This window comes from Berghia stephanieae, chromosome 8 (genome assembly GCF_034508935.2).
Source record: "Berghia stephanieae isolate SIO BIC M18660-M18661 chromosome 8, UCSD_Bste_1.3, whole genome shotgun sequence".
Taxonomy (NCBI): domain Eukaryota; kingdom Metazoa; phylum Mollusca; class Gastropoda; order Nudibranchia; family Aeolidiidae; genus Berghia; species Berghia stephanieae.
This window is the reverse complement of record NC_088367.1, coordinates 9,227,275-9,248,718: the sequence shown is the minus strand read 5'-3', so window position 1 is coordinate 9,248,718 and position 21,444 is coordinate 9,227,275. Positions and strand designations below refer to the sequence as shown.

At 35.4% G+C, this 21,444-nt stretch overlaps 1 protein-coding gene across 3 annotated transcripts in view; it reads right to left on the bottom strand.

Moving 5' to 3' along the window:
* LOC144978132 (uncharacterized) overlaps positions 1-21,444 on the bottom strand; it is a 32,336-nt gene that overhangs the window by 7,475 nt on the left and 3,417 nt on the right. For 2 of the 3 annotated variants that reach the window (XM_078923778.1, XM_078923782.1), the window contains exons 2-14: positions 19,897-20,012; positions 18,792-18,869; positions 15,640-15,727; positions 15,121-15,171; positions 14,046-14,081; positions 13,695-13,753; positions 12,692-12,744; positions 11,394-11,521; positions 10,049-10,150; positions 7,868-7,947; positions 6,479-6,637; positions 5,495-5,682; positions 1,688-1,780 (exon numbers count right to left, since the gene is read on the bottom strand). In XM_078923778.1, the coding sequence (XP_078779904.1) occupies positions 1,688-1,780; positions 5,495-5,682; positions 6,479-6,637; positions 7,868-7,947; positions 10,049-10,150; positions 11,394-11,521; positions 12,692-12,744; positions 13,695-13,753; positions 14,046-14,081; positions 15,121-15,171; positions 15,640-15,727; positions 18,792-18,869; positions 19,897-19,979 (1,198 nt within the window). In that variant the 5' untranslated portion in view covers positions 19,980-20,012. Of the gene's footprint in view, positions 1-1,687; positions 1,781-5,494; positions 5,683-6,478; positions 6,638-7,867; positions 7,948-10,048; positions 10,151-11,393; positions 11,522-12,691; positions 12,745-13,694; positions 13,754-14,045; positions 14,082-15,120; positions 15,172-15,639; positions 15,728-18,791; positions 18,870-19,896; positions 20,013-20,412; positions 20,432-21,444 lie in introns of those variants that run through there. The other variant, XM_078923779.1, reaches the window with a different exon arrangement.

Below are 21,444 nucleotides of genomic sequence, written 5' to 3'. Positions count from 1 at the left end.
CTTCCTCAGTATGCACACATAGAGCTGCATCATCTGCAAATAGCATTTCCCTTATGAGGACTGTGCAGACCTTGGTCTTTGCTCTCAGCCGTGCCAGATTGAACAGCTTCCCATCACTTTTGGTGTGTAAGTGGACTCCTTCTGAGGACTCTTTGAATGCAAACTTCAGCAGTAAGGAGAAAAATATACCAAACAAACTCGGTGCCAGGACACAGCCTTGTTTCACGCCGCTGCGCATGGGGAAGTGTTCAGAGGCTCCACCGTCGTAGCTGATTGTGCCATTCATGTCCTCATTGAAGGAGGCAATGATGCTAAGCTGCTGAGGAGGACAGCCAATCTTCTTTAGCAGCTGGAAAAGGCCCTTCCTGTTAACAAGGTCAAATGCCTTTGTCAGGTCAATAAATGCAATGTAGAGGGGCATCTGCTGTTCTCTGCATTTCTCCTGAAGTTAACGTACTGAGAAGATCATGTCCACTGTCTGCCTCTTGGCTCTAAAGCCACACTGCAACTCTGGGTAGATATGTTCGGCGAGGACTTGCAGTCGAGCGAGGACAACGCGCGCAAAGACTTTACCCACAATGCTCAGTAGAGAGATTCCCCTATAGTTATTACAGTCACTACGGTCTCCCGTGTTTTTGTAGAGGGTGATAATCTTGGCATCGTGCATATCCTGGGGTAGCTTGCCTTCTCTCCAGCAAAGACACAGGAGTTTATGGAGTGGTTCTAAGAGGGCTGGCTTTCCACATTTGATGATTTCGGGTGGAATGCTGTCGTCACCGGGTGCTCTGCCACAGGCCAGAGCATCGATTGCTTTGCTGAACTCCTCCATAATTGGTCTGTGTCTAGTTCTTCCAGTACTGGCAGTCCTTCAATTGCGTCTAATGCTTTTTGGGTGACAGAGTTTTCTGATAGATAGATAGATAGATAGATAGATAGAAAGATAGATAGATAGATGGATAGATAGATAGCATTTGTATAGATCTTTTTCAAAATTATATAATATTGGTTGTGGTATAGATAGATAGCCAAACAGATTTAATCACAAAAATTCAGACAGGTAGACAAATTGATAGACTAACAGACAGACAGACAGACAGAGACAGGCAGACAGACAGACACACGGACAGATACATACATACAGACAGACAGACAGACGGACAGATACATACATACATACAGACAGACAGACAGACAGACAGACACAAAGACAGATACAGACAGACAGACAGACAGACTAAGAGACAGACATATACACAGACAGATACATACATACAGACAGACAGACAGACAGTTAGACAGAGAGATATACATACATACATACATACATACATACATACATACATACAATACAATACAATACAATACAATACAATACAATACAATACATACAATACAATACAATACAATACAATACAATACAATACATACATGCATGCATGCATGCATGCATGCATGCATGCATGCATACATACATACATACATACATACATACATACATACATACATACATACACACACACACACACACACACACACACACACATACATACATACATACATACATACATACATACATACATACATACATACATACATACATACATACATACATACATACATACATACATACATACATACATACATACAGACATAACAACAGACAGATTTTCTTAAGCTCTATAATCACCTTCCTCTATTTCGCTCCCTGACGATTCGTCAAAGTCGTCAGAATAATAAGAGGGATCATCTCCTGCCAGCCCGGTCTCCATCTGGTCTCCTCCTCAAAATGGAAAGGAAAACAGAAAAGTCGGCACAAAACAAATAAGACTAATGTAAACTGCTTCAAAGAGTTAGCAATTTTACCCAAACAATTATTTTTAATACATGTTAGGTTACTTAAAAGCCAGCATCTCCTCTTGAAAATCATGGGAAAAATTCCAATTGCAGACACCAGTTCAATGCCTATTAATAAATATGCGTAGCTGCTCACCTTGGAATAGTTATATTCATCCAAAGAAAGAAACAAATTGACCTCTATCAAGCTGCTAAAATGACGAGTTTTCATCATTTTCATGGTTTAAAAATTTCCAGTGGATGAAAGTTGAGCGGCCATCTTGGTTAGTTATCAGTTGTACCTGAGAGTCCTGGCCGTTCCTACCAACCCTTATAATATAAAGACCCTAATTGTAGACACACCTACCAACCCTTATAATATAAAGACCCTAATTGTAGACACACACCTACCAACCCTTATAATATAAAGACTGTTAATTGTAGACACACAACTACCAACCCTTATAATATAAAGACTGTTAATTGTAGACACACAACTACCAACCCTTATAATATAAAGACTGTTAATTGTAGACACACAACTACCAACCCTTATAATATAAAGACTGTTAATTGTAGACACACCTACCTACCCTTATAATATAAAGACTGTTAATTGTAGACACACCTACCAACCCTTATAATATAAAGACTGTTAGACACACCTACCAACCCTTATAATATAAAGACTGTTAATTGTAGACACACAACTACCAACCCTTATAATATAAAGACTGTTAATTGTAGACACACCTACCAACCCTTATAATATAAAGACTGTTAATTGTAGACACACCTACCAACCCTTATAATATAAAGACTGTTAATTGTAGACACACCTACCAACCCTTATAATATAAAGACTGTTAGACACACCTACCAACCCTTATAATATAAAGACTGTTAATTGTAGACACACCTACCTACCCTTATAATATAAAGACTGTTAATTGTAGACACACCTACCAACCCTTATAATATAAAGACTGTTAATTGTAGACACACCTACCAACCCTTATAATATAAAGACTGTTAGACACACCTACCAACCCTTATAATATAAAGACTGTTAATTGTAGACACACCTACCAACCCTTATAATATAAAGACTGTTAGACACACCTACCAACCCTTATAATATAAAGACTGTTAATTGTAGACACACAACTACCAACCCTTATAATATAAAGACTGTTAATTGTAGACACACCTACCAACCCTTATAATATAAAGACTGTTAATTGTAGACACACCTACCAACCCTTATAATATAAAGACTGTTAATTGTAGACACAACTACCAACCCTTATAATATAAAGACTGTTAGACACACCTACCAACCCTTATAATATAAAGACTGTTAATTGTAGACACACAACTACCAACCCTTATAATATAAAGACTGTTAATTGTAGACACACCTACCAACCCTTATAATATAAAGACTGTTAGACACACCTACCAACCCTTATAATATAAAGACTGTTAATTGTAGACACACAACTACCAACCCTTATAATATAAAGACTGTTAATTGTAGACACACCTACCAACCCTTATAATATAAAGACTGTTAATTGTAGACACACCTACCAACCCTTATAATATAAAGACTGTTAATTGTAGACACACAACTACCAACCCTTATAATATAAAGACTGTTAATTGTAGACACACCTACCTACCCTTATAATATAAAGACTGTTAATTGTAGACACACCTACCAACCCTTATAATATAAAGACTGTTAGACACACCTACCAACCCTTATAATATAAAGACTGTTAATTGTAGACACACCTACCAACCCTTATAATATAAAGACTGTTAATTGTAGACACACAACTACCAACCCTTATAATATAAAGACTGTTAATTGTAGACACACAACTACCAACCCTTATAATATAAAGACTGTTAATTGTAGACACACAACTACCAACCCTTATAATATAAAGACTGTTAATTGTAGACACACCTACCTACCCTTATAATATAAAGACTGTTAATTGTAGACACACCTACCAACCCTTATAATATAAAGACTGTTAATTGTAGACACACCTACCAACCCTTATAATATAAAGACTGTTAGACACACCTACCAACCCTTATAATATAAAGACTGTTAATTGTAGACACACCTACCAACCCTTATAATATAAAGACTGTTAGACACACCTACCAACCCTTATAATATAAAGACTGTTAGACACACCTACCAACCCTTATAATATAAAGACTGTTAATTGTAGACACACCTACCAACCCTTATAATATAAAGACTGTTAATTGTAGACACACCTACCTACCCTTATAATATAAAGACTGTTAATTAAAGACACACCTACCAACCCTTATAATATAAAGACTGTTAATTGTAGACACACCTACCAACCCTTATAATATAAAGACTGTTAATTGTAGACACACCTACCAACCCTTATAATATAAAGACTGTTAATTGTAGACACACCTACCAACCCTTATAATATAAAGACCCTAATTGTAGACACAAAAAATATCTGTTTAATGATGTTAATTCTATCAGTCCAGTTTCTTTCTTTGAATAGATAAAACTTTAATTTTAACCCCAGGTGAGTAACTCAGTATATTTTCAAATAGGATTGAAGTGGAGGCGCCTGTGAAATTTCTCAAAATAAAACAAACCCATCTACCTAAAAATAAAAACTGTTTTAAGAGTTATTTTTCTTTCTTTTCTGAAAACACCAAATTTTAACACTTTGTAGAAAGCAACATAATGAAACTATTATACGTTATTATATGAGAGATTTAACTAGCTGAGTTCCATGTTGAATTGTTATTGTCTTTTTAAAATTGCTCTAAGACAATACAAAGGTTATAGAAGAATTTTATGGCTCAACTATAAATTTAGTTACAGTCTTTACCAGAATCTCTCTACATATCAGAAATTTCTGGATTCAGATAGGCAGAATTAATCCCTGAAGAACGAAGAAAAACTGCAGTGCCCTCCGTACTAAAGTCATAACAAGATCTTGACAGCCTCAAAACTCTGGCCCAGGACCGTGACCAATAGAAACAATTAACAACATGGATGGAGAGAGCAGCTTTACTCATCGAATAAAAAAATATGTGGCTGAATCACACAATTCTCAGCAAGAAATGAAGTGAGTAGGAAAGTGCCAGAAGACAACAGAGAAAAAAAAACTTTGCAGCGGCGATGAGGGCTCGAACCCACGACCTTACTGGTACAACAACTCCGCTGACCGGGGAGATTGTGACTCTACCGTATGAGCTATCCATGAGCCCAAAACAAGTTGCTTCAAAGCTTAGTCTTACTAGAGCCTTCTCTCCCCGACTTCTTGAGGTCATGGGTTCAACACACACAAATGCCGCAAAGTTAGTTGGCCAGTATTTAAGCTTAATAGCCAATATTCTCAACACAAACATGCAACATAGAAACGATTAAGACATTGAGTATGCTCCGGTATTTGGGGTGAATTTTTAATTCAAAAAGTGAGTGGAGCAGGCACTTATGTTGATAACAACAAGAAATGATCACTTTTCTGAATTAAAAATTCACCCCAAATACCGGAACATACTTAATGTCTCAATCGTTTCTATGTTGCATTCAAGAATTAATGAGCATGTTAAAGCACAGCATTCTATCACGACTTACCAGTTGCTATAGTTGCTGCCAGATATATTTCATCTTTAGAGTCATCCCAACAAGGCTCTGGAAGGTTTCTCAAGGGAGGTAATTTGCCTTTCGGTTTTGGCATGGATTGAGGAGATTTGTCTCCCTTGGGATTCTTTTTTAATGGAGATTGACTTGGGGATTTTGGCAGTGGCTGTCGTCTTGAAGGGCTATAAAAATCAAAGGGATCAGACTTGTTTATCTGTGCAGATAAGTCTTTATGTTAAACTTCAAGCAAAGCAATGAAAATAGGTGAGATTTAAATGTCAACAGACTTATGGCCATTCCAAAGGCAAACAGTACAATAAACTTTGTTTAGACAGACTAAAGAACATTGGCATCAATTCAGGCCATTCCTTTACGACTACAACTTATTTTGGAAAAAAGTAAACAATTTTGCTTATGATTATGATGAAGAGAGACCATGAAATTCTTTCTCTATATAGCATTCATACAGGCATTCGATTCTTGCATATAATATATCTTCAATTCAGCTTTATGTAAAATTGATACTGGATAGGTTGTTGTCCATTTCATGCTATAAAGACTGGGATAAACTCTGGGTCTATGGGCCTCTTAGTGTCTTTGACGGACTTCTTTAAATCATTATAAACTCCAGAGGAGTTGCAGAATGAAAGGTCATAACTATGACGCGACGATTGTCATGTTGATGGTAACGCTGATTCAAATGTGGACGATGATTCTAGTCAATCATAGATAACGGTATTGAATGATGATGATGATGGTGATGATAATCATGATGATGATGACAATGATGATGATAATGATGTCAATGATGATGACCATGATGATGATAATGATGATAATGATGATGATAATGATGATAATTAAGATGATGATGACAAAGATGATAATAATGATTATGATTATGATGACAATGACGATGACCATGATAATAATGATGGTGATAATGAAGATAATAAAGATGAGAAAAGTAAATCTTACGCTGTACTCGGCCTGATCTGCAAATTGTCTCCCTTGTCATCCGATAACCAATTCACAGCATGGCTCCTCTTGCCCCGCCCAAATAGAATATGTTCAGTATCCGCGATGAAAGACGCCAGGTTTTCTTTGACATATGAATGGTTTAGAACGGCACTTGCACTGGTCAAAGAGAGAAAAGTCTTTTTTTCTTTTGTTTCTTTTGTTGTTGTTGTTTATTTAAATTGCAATTATTGTTTTGTTTTTGTTTTAAGGGTTTTACGGCGCTTGCAACACATTTAGGTCATATCAGCGCCAGTAAAAAGGAAGAAAATGGGATAGTAAAAAGTTCTGGAATTAAAATTAAATCACCCAAGTGAAAGTAAGACATCAGATGTAAAATCCAAGAGCATACCATCATTGTACTTAGTTTGAGATCACCTATAAGTCTCAACTGAACACAAGCACAAGACCCAACAAAGAGGAAAACACTCAAATGCTTAAATTATACATTCAAAATAACAAATATAATAATACATAATAGAGAGATAATTTACACAGAAAAAATATCATCTCCCAAAACAATAACTATGCATTTGACTGTTTCCCTCCCAGCCAGGAATCTGGCCAGGGCCAGGACAAAACCAAGTAATCTCATTCCAAGACAAAGACAGAAAGCAAGTTGGAAAACAGATATAGGGGGATAGAAGACACAGCAAGTACCTCCCTTCCCACTATGGGAGGTCAGGAACCCCATCCAGAAATTGCAATTATCCTCATAATCTCAATCCTAAAAATTGCTCAATTACTTTCTGATTGCTGCCTTCTAAAAAAGAATCACAGCTGGCTTGGATTGTAGTAGAAAGAGTAAAACACAATCTCAGGCATCTGTATCACATCACAGCGTTGTATGGAATAAACTACCATGTGATGTGGGTAGAGAGAACTGTTTCCTTTTTAATTATTTTATGGCACATCTAGGTCATTTCAGAACCAGTAAAAAGAAGAAAACAATACAGTAATTTATTTTTAAAAATATAGATTTAAAATAAAACACAGCGAACGCGAAAAAGATGGAGCAATTAAACACATGAGATAAAGTCAGACAAAAGGGAATCGTTCAAATAGGGATCAAATATAGATTCCAAGAGAACACTATTAGTGTACTTAGTTTGAGATCACCTAATACTCTCATGCAGACAAGCAAAGGATCCCACAGAGAGGATTACACTCGAATGCTTATAAATTGTTATACTCAAAACAAAATGTAAAAATCCATAACAGAGAGATGATTTACAAGGAAAAAGTATCATCTTCCAGAACTATAACGATACAATAGACTATTTTCCTCCCAGCCAAGGACTCTGACCAGGGCTGGGACAATATATAATTACATATTTAAGTCATCAATACCTGGGTCTGTTTTCAGGCACCTTGACTAGCATTTTCGTCACCAGGTCTTTGATACCCTCGGGGGCCTCCATCGGTAATGGCTGTTTGAAAGAAAATTCACTAAGTTGCTTGAAATTTAAAAGTGACAAATTAGAATTCAAAACGAACGTCTGCTAGATTAATGTAATACTAGACTGCTAGAAGCTGTGATCTGTAAAAAGTAATAAACAGAAATGAATATAACAGCTTTTAAAAAAAAAATACAAAAAACACAGGACGTTTCGGGCTCAAAACTTTCTTCAGTCAACAACAAAAAAACAATAAAGACATAAATACATTACTAAATTCCAGATTTCTGTTCTTTTATGAAGCTGTTCTATTCATTTTTGTTAATTAGATTAATGTAGAGTGGATGAGATGAAGGACATCGTCATGAGAGGAAGGCGGAGATGGATAGGACATGTTGTTATGAGAGAGGAGGAGGGAAACGTCAGCAAAAATGCCCTACACTGGGCACCAGAAGGAAAGAGAAGAGGAATAAGGGCCCAGGCAACTTGGAGGAGAATAGTGGAGGGAGAGATGAGAGAGTGGGAGGAGACCTGGAGTTTGCTGAAGATGAGGGCCATGGACAGAGGAAGATGGAGGTCCTCAATTGCTGCCCTCAACACCATTGAGCATAACGAGCAGTAAGTAAGTAAGTAAATTAGGGAGCAGCACTGATGTAAGACAAAATTCTGAAAGGGTGTGAATGAAATAATGCCAAGGCAGAAAGAAAAATACAAGAAAAGAAAATAAGCACGCCTCTGCTGATGGTCAAAGGCAATGAGGCAGGCTAATTCTTTCTTGTATTTTTCTTTCCCGTACACCTTTTTGTGTTCAAATATAAAACACTCATACTTTAAACCTATACTTTTCCCAAATATAAAACACTCATACTTTAAACCTATACTTTTCCCAAATATAAAACACTCATACTTTAAACCAATACTTTTCCCAAATATAAAACACTCATACTTTAAACCAATACTTTTCCCAAATATAAAACACTCATACTTTAAACCAATACTTATCCCAAATATAAAACACTCATACTTTAAACCAATACTTATCCCAAATATAAAACACTCATACTTTAAACCAATACTTATCCCAAATATAAAACACTCATACTTTAAACCAATACTTATCCCAAATATAAAACACTCATACTTTAAACCAATACTTTTCCCAAATAAAAATACTCATACTTTAAACCAATACTTTTCCCAAATATAAAACACTCATACTTTAAACCAATACTTTTCCCAAATATAAAATACTCATACTTTAAACCAATACTTTTCCCAAATATAAAATACTCATACTTTAAACCAATACTTTTCCCAAATATAAAACACTCATACTTTAAACCAATACTTTTCCCAAATATAAAACACTCATACTTTAAACCAATACTTTTCCCAAATATAAAACACTCATACTTTAAACCAATACTTTTCCCAAATATAAAACACTCATACTTTAAACCTATACTTTTGCCAAATATAAAACACTCATACTTTAAACCTATACTTTTCCCAAATATAAAACACTCATACTTTAAACCAATACTTTTCCCAAATATAAAACACTCATACTTTAAACATATACTTTTCTCATCAGTCATCTGGTTATAACTGCTCACTTAAAAATTTTCCACAAAAGAGCAGGAATTAAGATGTGTCTTAGGCTTCATTGAAGCATGAGTGAAACCCGAGTATAATTGAGACTGATCTCTTGGTACAAACTATTAAAATATGTAAATTTAGAATAAATAACAACATATAAAAAAAACAACAACAAAAAAAACAACAAAACATTAAGCTTCTCTTTTTTTTAGTTTATTTAGCAGTTTTGTTTGTTTTATATTTGTGTTCATGTGCAATGATAAGATTCCAAGATGGAAGGGAAATTTGGGGTGAGGGGGAGACCGGTTCTTTTTTTGTTTTGTTTAACCTTATCCGTTTTTATAAGTCAGAATTATCTATTTTCTTTTTCTTAATTTGGAATAGAGGTGGTTTACGTCTAAAAATGTGTATCTTTGTTCATGGCAATATATGAACTTACCCTGTATTCTGCAATGACTATGTTAAACATCAGTCCTAATCAACTTACCCTGTATTCTGCATTGACTATGTTAAACATCAGTCCTAATCAACTTACCCTGTATTCTGCATTGACTATGTTAAACATCAGTCCTATCAAACTGTGACCATCGAAAGGAGGGGACAGGGCACACATTTCGTATAGTAAACAACCTACAGCCTGCGTAATGGGTGGGAAGAAAATAGGAATAGTCATTTTACTGATGATGATAAAGATGAAGATGATGATGATGAAAAAAAATGTTGAATGGATGAATTTGTGAGTTGATGAATGAATGAATAAATGACTAAAAGGATAAGGAAGTGAGTGAATGAATGAATTGAATGAATGAATGAATGAATGAATGAATGAATGAATGAATGAATGAATGAATGAATGAATGAATGAATAGATGGATAAATGGATGAGTGTTTGTAAAAATGGAGAGATGGATGAAGGAAATGATTAATTAACAGGTGGATAAAACAATTAAGAAATGGATGAATGATCATGAAAATGGGATAGATGGAGTGATAAATGGACAAACATATGAAAGGACAAATTGTGATTGGACAGATTGATGGATGAATGGATTTGTGGATAAATGGATATATTTCAAGGAGAGATGGATGGAGCAGATGGTGGAATCAGAATAGGAGAGAAAAAAAAATTATGAGTACAAATTTATTTCCTCATGGTCTCTAATATTTGAACTAGTATTTCTACTATGGCTATTTTCAATTTTTTCTTTAAAGAATTTGCTTCAATTGTCACAACTCTTTGTAACTTACTTACTTACTTACTTACTTACTTACTTACTTACTAACTACAAGTCTTTGCAAGAGTCAACACCTCATGTTGGCCCCAAGTTGTGTGTTCTTATCTAAGTGTGTTCCACTGACAATGGAAGAAGTCAACCTTGAATGAAGTCGACCACTCTTACTGAGCCAGTGTGAATAAATAGATGATAAAACATCTAGACCAAGCAATGATTTCATCATTATGAATATTAGAAGCAAAAACTGGATTGTCAATGAATAAAAAGTCTTTCAGAGCCACTAAGCCCATGGAACCGGAGTTTATTCTGATTTTAATAATGTGAAAAGGACAATAGCAATTGTTTGTACCCTTTGGATACAACACTAGTCTATCGTAAAGTACTTTCTGCCAGATCTAATAGACCAAGAGACCCAATCACTGCTGGGTGAACAGGGGGATCCGAAAAAAAAAAATCACCTGGGTTCAATCTCGGTCACGTTTGCGAATGAAGCGAGTGCTCTATCAACTGGGCTTTCAGGACCCCCAATGAATAATTAATCTAATTCTTTACAAAATTATCTAAGTAACGGCATTAAATTTGTTAGCACGGTCCTTAGGGATCTTATGATTTAATTTGTCTGGTTTTATATTCTATAATGCTTACCCAGATATCAGATTTTGAATTATAAGGAATGTCTTGACATAACTCTGGACTCAAATAGGAAGGCGTTCCCACCACAGTTTTAGCAACATCGATTGTATTGGCGAGGACTTTGGAGATGCCAAAATCACCTGACGGGGAGGATAGAAATTTGACAAGTATAACAGCCTGATAATATGAGTGATAATAATTCGTGGATAAATAAATATCATCTTATCTTATCTTATTTATTTTATATTTTACTATTTATTTTAGTGTGGCTATGTGGTCTTATGGTATGGGTTCGAGCCTTGCTCAGCGCATAGTTGAGTCCGTGGAAAAGGCTCTTTACTTACATTCTCTCACCGTACTCAGGTGTATCATGAGTACCTGACTGATAACAGCGTTGTCTCTGTCGGAAAAAAATCGTAATATCGCCTAACAGGCATCATGTCTCGTTCTACATGTTACAGGTTGCTGTTGGTCAGGGACGCCTTGTAAAGCACTTTGAGCATGTTTAGTGGATATTGCACTATATAAAAGCTCAACCTTTTTTTAAAAATCTTATCTTATAATGAGAAAAGCATTTGCAATACAGTTATCATATGAGTAAATGGATTTTCAACATCTTTCTCACCCTTGAAACCAACAGGAGCTTCAGTAATATTTGTACAAATCCCTGTGGTCAGCACGAGACCCAAATTTTAATTTTTTTTTTTTTTTCAAACAGCCAGATTTATTTAGTAAATGACAAAATCAAATCAATGAGTGTCAGTCAAGTGGTCGTTTATCTTTTGTATATTTTAGAATCAAAGAAAAATCAATAAAAAATGGGGGATGGGGAAAAAAACAACAAAGAAACAAAAAAACAAAACAAAAAAAATTTTAACTTTCAAATGCTGTCCCCAAATAATCACTAAATGTGCTCAAAGCACTTTACAAGGGATCTCAAGTAACCAGCAATGATTAGCATATAGGATGAGACATGACATCTGTAGGGTGCTATTACAATTGTCTTCAACAGAGACAAAATTGTTTCCAGCCAGGTACTCATTTTACACTTCAGTAGGGTGAGAGAATGTGAATGAAGAGTCTTTTCCAAAGACGTAACTTTTATGGGACTCGAACCAGGGGCCCGACTACAGGTCTGAAGACAAGAGCCATGCCACAAGACCACAAAGCAGCAAACCTTCTCTGTCTCCCAAAATTCCCCACAGTTAACAGACATACTTGTTTCATTAAGCCAAATCTTATTGTCTTGACTATTTTATAGAAGGTTATAGAGAATAGGAAAGAGGACTGGAATCAAATCACTTGCTTACCAACTTTGACGACATTCCTCTTGTTCAAAAATACATTCTCTGTCTTCAAATCCCTGACCAAAAAAAGACAATGTTAAAAACATTATATACATATATATATATATATATATATATATATATATATATATATATATATATATATATATATATATATATATATATATATATATATATATATATATATATATATATATATATATATATATATATATATATATATATATATATATATATATATATATATATATATATATATATATATATATATATATATAAATAATAAAAACAAAAACCATGAAATAATAGTGCTCAACTTTTTGATAAAAGGAGCTATATATAAAAAATATTTCAAGTATAATTATGATCAACTCCTACAATATTATTTCGAGCATTTGCTGTCATCTGCACTGCGGTTGACGTCTGGGTCATTTCATTCTCCCCTTGGAATAGACCCTAAAAACAAATTTCCCCATGGGGATGAATAAAGGGAATTTGTTTTTTATTACCCTGTCTGACTAATTCAGTTTATTTGTAGAACAAGCAAGAAAAAGGGGGAGGGGGGGGGGGGGGGGGAGTCTTACCTGTGTAGAATGTGTTTGGAGTGGATACAAGCAAGAAAAAGGGGGAGGGGGGGGGGGGAGGAGTCTCACCTGTGTAGAATGTGTTTGGAGTGGATACAAACAAGAAAAAGGGGGAGGGGGGGGGGGAGGAGTCTCACCTGTGTAGAATGTGTTTGGAGTGGATACAAACAAGAAAAAGGGGGAGGGGGGGGGGGGGGGAGGAGTCTCACCTGTGTAGAATGTGTTTGGAGTGGATACAAGCAAGAAAAAGGGGGAGGGGTGGGGGGGAGTCTCACCTGTGTAGAATGTGTTTGGAGTGGATACAAACAAGAAAAAGGGGGAGGGGGGGGGGGGGGGGGGAGTCTTACCTGTGTAGAATGTGTTTGGAGTGGATGCAAGCAAGAAAAAGGGGGAGGGGGGGAGGGGGAGGGGAGGAGTCTCACCTGTGTAGAATGTGTTTGGAGTGGATGTACTGCACGGCCATCACGATCTGTATGAACCACTGAGAAGTTAATTAAAGTAGAAGATTTTTAGTTTGAAATGTGACACAAGATTTCAAAGTTTATTTTAGGCAGTTTGCCAATACAGAACACAAAACCCAAACATAATTACTAATTAAGATAATGATGATGATGATGATGATGATGATGATGATGATGATGATGATGATGATGATGATGATGATGATGATGATGATGATGGGATGGGAGAAAGGGAGAGAAAGAGGTAGAAAGAGAGAGAGAGAGAGAGAGAGAGAGAGAGAGAGAGGGGGGGGGGGGGGGGAGACGACATACCTGCATTATCTGCTTTTCAGTAAATGGAATTTCAACCTAGAAAAATAAAAAGAAGAAAAAAACATGTTATAAAAAGATGTTCATTGACATATTATATGTGTGTAAAACCAAATCCTCTATGCAGCCATGTGGTCGTGTGGTATGATATTCGCTTTCGGCCAGAAGGTTCTGGGCTCGAGTCCTGCTCTGAAAGGCACATAGGTGAGTTCATTCTCTCTCCATACCCAGGTGGAAAATGAGTTAACAGAAAATGAGTTATGTATCTGTTGGAAAAACAATTGCAATATCGCCTACCAGGCATTGTGTCTTGTCCTACATGGTAACTGTTGTCTAAGGATCCCTTGTAAAGCACTCTGCACACAGTTAGTGGATATTACGTTATGTATGCTCAAGTTTGTCTGTTTGTTTTGATTGTATTTAAAGGTTTTACGGCGCTTGCAACACATTTAGGCCATATCAGCGCCAGTAAAGAGGAAGAAAATGGGAAAGTAAAAAGTTCTAAAATTACAATTTAAAGTACCCAAGAAAAAGTAAGACAAAGGGGAATTAGTTCAAATAGGGAACAGGTGTAGATTCCAAGAGCACACTATTAGTGTACTTAGTTTGAGACCACCTCAATGTCCCACCCAGACACAAGCACAGGTCCCCACTAAAAGGAACACACTCAAATGTTTACAAATTATATACATGTAAAACAATAAAAATACGATGCATAACAGAGAGATGATTTACAAGAAAAAAATCATCTCCCAAAACTCCCAGGAACCCCATCCAGAAGTTTGTTGCTTTTTATGACAAAGAGTTTATGGTTATATAATAAAAGGTTTATTCCTTGAATGTACTCTAGTAGAAGATAAAATGATAAATACACATATGAAACATGTCATACAGCTCAGTTACACAAATAAAAATTAAACTTAATTAACTGGTAGCAACTGGTGGAAAAATCTCCAAAAAAATAAAAACTAGAGATATCCAAGTTACAAACAGTTGTTATCGATACAGTAGATTCTTGAAAAACAATCAAGAAATCATCAAGAAACACAAATGAATTATTCATCAATATATGCCATACCTGCTGTGCTGCCGATATCTTCTCTGCCAAATTTCCACCGCCACAATAATCCTGAAATACAATTAATAAACATAGCAGTGATTGGGTAGCTGGGTCTCTTCAATCTGGTGGATAGTACTTTGCGATAGACTAGTGTCCTATCCACAGGGTAGCAAGCAATTGCTATTGTCCATTTCATGCTATAGAAACTGGGATAAACTCCGGCTCCCTAGGCCTAATGGCTCTTAAGGACTACTTTTTTAAAGAACATAGCATAAATATTTGTTTAAAGTATACAATTAATATACAAATTGTCTATAAAAATAGTTTCTTTATAAACCAATCTTCACAAGAGAAAATTTGTTTTAAACACATGAAAACTTACAATATAATTTTAATATGAATGAATGATATTCACTGGTTATTCAATGATAGATATTTTCACATGGAGAATTACTGAATTGTCCTCAATAGAGATCTTGTTTTTTTAAACACCAAATTTATAACACGCATCTGAGCCAAAATAATTCAAAGACCTACCAGAATAATGTAGACACATTCATCCTTTGGATTCCAGAAAGACTCGTGGAAAAGTACAATGTGTGGATGTTTCAGCTGTGACAGGATGCTAGATGTGAGGACACATGAAAATTGTGATTAATCAATAAATAAATAAGTCAATCCATTTAACCTCCTCACGGTTTTATCATACTTTATACTCTTCACAAAGTTTTACTTTTGCACTCAGCAGGCCAAGGTTTCCATTAATACAAGTTCACAATCAGGTGTCCTTTTTAGTAGTACACCACTGCCTATCGCCAGACACCTATTCACACCTGGGTAAAGTGATGTAATATATGTGAAGTGCCCCATCCAGGTATACAGTGCCATCACACAAAATATTTCTCATCATTGTTAACCTACTTAAAAAAAAATAATTTACAACATACTTTTTATGGACTAATAATATAAAATATATTTTTAAAACAAACCAAAGAAAACAACAACAACAACAACAACAAAAAAAAAAAAAAATTCAATATGATTTATTTACTTTATCTGTCATCAAAACCAATCAAATAAATTTCAGATGACAAATGATGTTCGTAAAATAAACTGACATGATGAAAAACGTATCTACCGTTACAGAATTACAGATGATGAAAGTCATTCCAATCCGATATCATATCTTACCCTTTTCACTCTATTTACCACCAATCCGATATCATATCTTACCCTTTTCACTCTATTTACCACCAATCCGATATCATATCTTACCCTTTTCACTCTATTTACCACCAATCCGATATCATATCTTACCCTTTTCACTCTATTTACCACCAATCCGATATCATATCTTACCCTTTTCACTCTATTTACCACCAATCCGATATCATATCTTACCCTTCTCACTCTATCTACCACCAATCTGATATCATATCTTACCCTTTTCACTCTATCTACCACCAATCTGATATCATGTCTTACCCTTTTCACTCTATTTATCACCAATCCGATATCATATCTTACCCTTTTCACTGTATTTACCACCAATCCGATATATCTTACCCTTTTCACTGTATTTACCACCAATCCGATATCATATCTTACCCTTTTCACTGTATTTACCACCAATCTGATATCATATCTTACCCTTTTCACTCTATTTACCACCAATCCGATATCATATCTTATCCTTTTCACTCTATTTACCACCAATCCGATATCATATCTTACCCTTTTCACTCTATTTACCACCAATCCGATATCATATCTTACCCTTTTCACTCTATTTACCACCAATCCGATATCATATCTTACCCTTTTCAGTCTATTTACCACCAATCCGATATCATATCTTACCCTTCTCACTCTATCTACCACCAATCTGATATCATATCTTACCCTTTTCACTCTATCTACCACCAATCTGATATCATGTCTTACCCTTTTCACTCTATTTACCACCAATCCGATATCATATCTTACCTTTTTCACTCTACCACCAATCCGATATCATATCTTACCCTTTTCACTCTATTTACCACCAATCCGATATCATATCTTACCCTTTTCACTGTATTTACCACCAACTGATATCATATCTTACCCTTTTCACTTTATTTACCACCAATCCGATATCATATCTTACCCTTTTCACTCTATTTACCACCAATCGGATATCATATCTTACCCTTTTTACTCTATTTACCACCAATCCGATATCATATCTTACCCTTTTCACTCTATTTACCACCAATCCGATATCATATCTTACCCTTTTCACTCTATTTACCACCAATCCGATATCATATCTTACCCTTCTCACTCTATCTACCACCAATCCGATATCATATCTTACTCTTTTCACTCTATCTACCACCAATCTGATATCATGTCTTACCCTTTTCACTCTATTTACCACCAATCCGATATCATATCTTACCCTTTTCACTCTATTTACCAAGCTAAACACAATTTGACTGGTACCATAGTAGAATGATCTATCTGTCTTATAAGCAAAACATCAGACATTGAAGTAAGTGAAGCATATTAACTTGAGAGGCTCACATGTTAGAATTACAGAGGAATCCTGATAATGATAAAGTCGACACCACCAGACCAGAAAGATTGGGTGTCTTTAACCCTCTCCTTACAACCCATAGGAAAATCGTCACATTCGTTAGGATGCATCCAACAATTTTCCTATTCTGATTTCATTTTGTTATAGTTATAGCCATAAAAACTTGACACTATGTTGCTGAGCTCATTTTCTGAACAAAATATAGAATATACTCATTGCTAATCTGTTTGAAAAATCTATTTTTGCGTTTGGTTAGTATGAAGTTTTGGAGTAAAATTCTGTAAATAGCTGGTAAGGAGAGAGTTAAGTAACGTTGACTTTATCCATTATCAATGGAACGCATTTAGATAAAGAAAAGAAAATTTGAGACCTACAAGAGGTGTAGAAGTTGAGTTCAATAGTATTGAGTTTATACAGATTCCACTGTAGTTAAAATCACAATATTTGACTTGATTTCCAACGTGGAGATTTACAATGGTAGAGTAGCATTTGTAATCTCGAAAAAAACTGGGGTGACAGAGGATTCAATCATTAATTGGATGGTAAGACAACGATCAAATACCTTGGTATAGCTTTTACCCCACATACCTGATGCCAAAGATTAGTATGCTAGAGCGCTGGTATGAAAAGAGATTCCTAACACTTACACTTACAGGCAACTTCTTCTTCTTCTTCCCTTAAACAGCAAGCCACCTCTAGTGTAGTGATCACAGCTTTTGCAATACGTTTCACAATACTCGCTCATCGCATGTTCACATCCATTCATCCCATTTCATTTCATATCCTCGATAAATCCTTTCATCTTTGTCTGTTTTGCAGTCAAATAAATTCTTTTTATGAGCCGTTGGTTCCTTGATCATTTCCAGTTTGATGAGGGGGGGGGGGGGGGGGGGGGGCTCAACTAATCAACTAAGCCAGACATTTAATCTGACAAAAGCTTATCTAACTAGCTTAATATGGCCTGAAGATTGAATATATATGAAATGAAGTTCCCTGAGTTTAGCAAAACCCAGAAAAGCTTTATATAGAAGGTTTATTTATTCAGTTATTTATTACAAAGATACATTTTTAAATAGAATGAAAACAAAAGTAATAAAAGATAACAAACCTTGCTTCTTTCAACACATATTCCTTTGTTCTGTTCTTTTTCCTCTCGTCCACTTCCACCTTCTTCAGAGCAAACAACCTACAGCAAAATGAACACAAAAATATCTTGACCATTCATACGTGAGGTTGTAACTATAGCATGTAATGTCAGATGCCACACTAAGACAAAAATAATATAATATTTTAAATCACTATGGACAGATTGAAAGATTAATTACGCTAATTATGTATTAAGTTTATAATCAAGGTTCCTTGACCACTGACAAATTCAAGTCAAGCCCAGATGACCATGGTCAGTAAAACAAAAGAAAATGAGTGAAAACCAAAGTCCCATGGCTATCTGATCTGGAGTAAAGAAACATCCACATTACATTGAATAATGCTTTAGCAACAATCACTTTCAAAAAGTTTTTACAAAGAGTACTTAGTTTGAGATCACCTAAAAGTCTCATCCAGATACAACACATGTCCCCACAAAGAGGAAGACACTCAAATATTTACAAATCATACATATATGTAAATACAGACACAATGCATAACAGAGAGATGATTTTGATTTACAAGGCACTCAAATGTTTACAAATCATACATATATATGTAAATACAGACACAATGCATAACAGAGAGATGATTTTGATTTACAAGGCACTCAAATGTTTACAAATCATACATATATATGTAAATACACACACAAGGCATAACAGAGAGATGATTTTGATTTACAAGACACTCAAATGTTTACAAGTCTGTAAATACAGACACAATGCATAACAGAGAAATGATTTTGATTTACAAGACAAAAAAAATATCATCTTTCAAAACTCCCTCCCAGCTAGGATATCCGGCCACGGCCAGGACAAAACCAAGAAATCTCATTCCAAGACAAAGACAGAAAGCATATTGGAAAACAAATACATGGGGATATAAGACACAGTAGGTCAGTTAGTGCTTCCTTGCCAACTATGGAAGGTCAGGAACCCCACCCAGAAAAAAAGTTCTTAAAAATAATCCAGAATTCCTTGCCTTCCCAAAGATGTATATTTATTAGCCACAAGATGTAAGATAGGTAACAAAATGTTATAATATTCAATTCTATGTAGCAATACTTTTTCGAGGAGAGGTGCTGCACCAGAAAAACAGAGCCATGTGCTCCCACACCTAGCTTGTTTTTAATCTCGTATTTTTCCATGACATCTTGATATTCAGTGCATCATCACGTATCCTGAAACAGGAAAATTTATAAAACAAAAACATCAGTATAAATGTTTTATACAAAAAAAAAACAACAAATTAATTAACAACTAAAACTCCAAGATACTACTACTACTTAATAGCCTATGACTATAGACCTAGTCTTAATCTTAACAGTACAGCAATCATTGATACTGACCTGATACTCTTGAAAATAATGGTAAAAAAATGTAATATATAACAGTAACAGATTAGTACGAGTTAATGTGAGTAAAAATCATGCAATCATGACCCCGATTGTCATTAGATACATCATCAATACCAATGGAAATCATTACTAGGAATAGGAAGATAGAGCGCGGGACAAGAAAAAGTCAATTTCTAGAGATAATAGACAGATAGCTAGAGAGGTGGGCCTTTGGCCTACCAACCTCCGCTGCACGTCCAACTCGCCTTGAGCATGCATTCACGTAAAATATAAAGATTTTTTTTAAAAACCTACCTCTGTTTCAAAAACTATCATCTTTCAACTTTCTAAGAAACATTTTGATTTTTCAGAACTTTAGTTCGTTAAAAAATACCGGCCAATCTGACCCGTTGAGTCGAATGAAAACGAAATTTTGTTGTTTACACGGTTCAAAGGAAATGTCGTAAATAAGCTTTCATGGACTTCCTGTGTTGTTTTTACAGTGTCACGTGACCTTTTTGAGAAATTTGTCGTCTGCTACAAATAATTTGACCGGTAGGGGGTAGATATTTTCGTTGGCGAAGAGAAAAAGTGAGTATTATTTCTTGGACTTGTAGAGAGGCCTAGGGTCCACCAGCAGTCAAGTTGATTGAATAAAAGAAAAAAAGGCCTTTTTTATCCGCCGCCACCACCACCGTGAGAGTGGAGGGGGTGGGGGGTGCATGCTGACGAGAGGGAGACGTGTCGATTGGTGACCTTGGTGACGTAGACATCTCAAGGATGCTGGCAGTTGCAGTTGCAGGTGTTCTTAACCCCTTAACAGCGAAGCTAATTTTTTGCTTTTAGATAGTAGTTTGCTTTTATCTTTATTATTGTTAACGGGGAATACAGCGTTTCCACCAAGAGAGTAGTCAGACTATCGCAACTCGGACTTCAATTGTCTATAATAGTTTTGCCGTTACTTGTCTTTTGATGATAGAAGATTGGGTGTTAGGTCAAAGATCGAATTTCGCCGCTAAAAGGTTGCATTGCTACTGGGTTTGCTCCCCCCCCCCCCCCCCTCCTCCTTTTTTTCTTCTTTTTTTTCAACTTAGTATTGTTGATTGCTATTTCCTTTTTTTATGATTAGCAAGTGCCGTAGGAGTCTCACAGGATGCAGGAGTACTGCAATTAACCCTTTGCCCGTGACATTGATTTTTTTGTTTTCAAATAATAGTCGTCATTTATATTATTTTTTAACGCAGAAAAAAAAAACGTTTCCACCATAAGAGCAGTA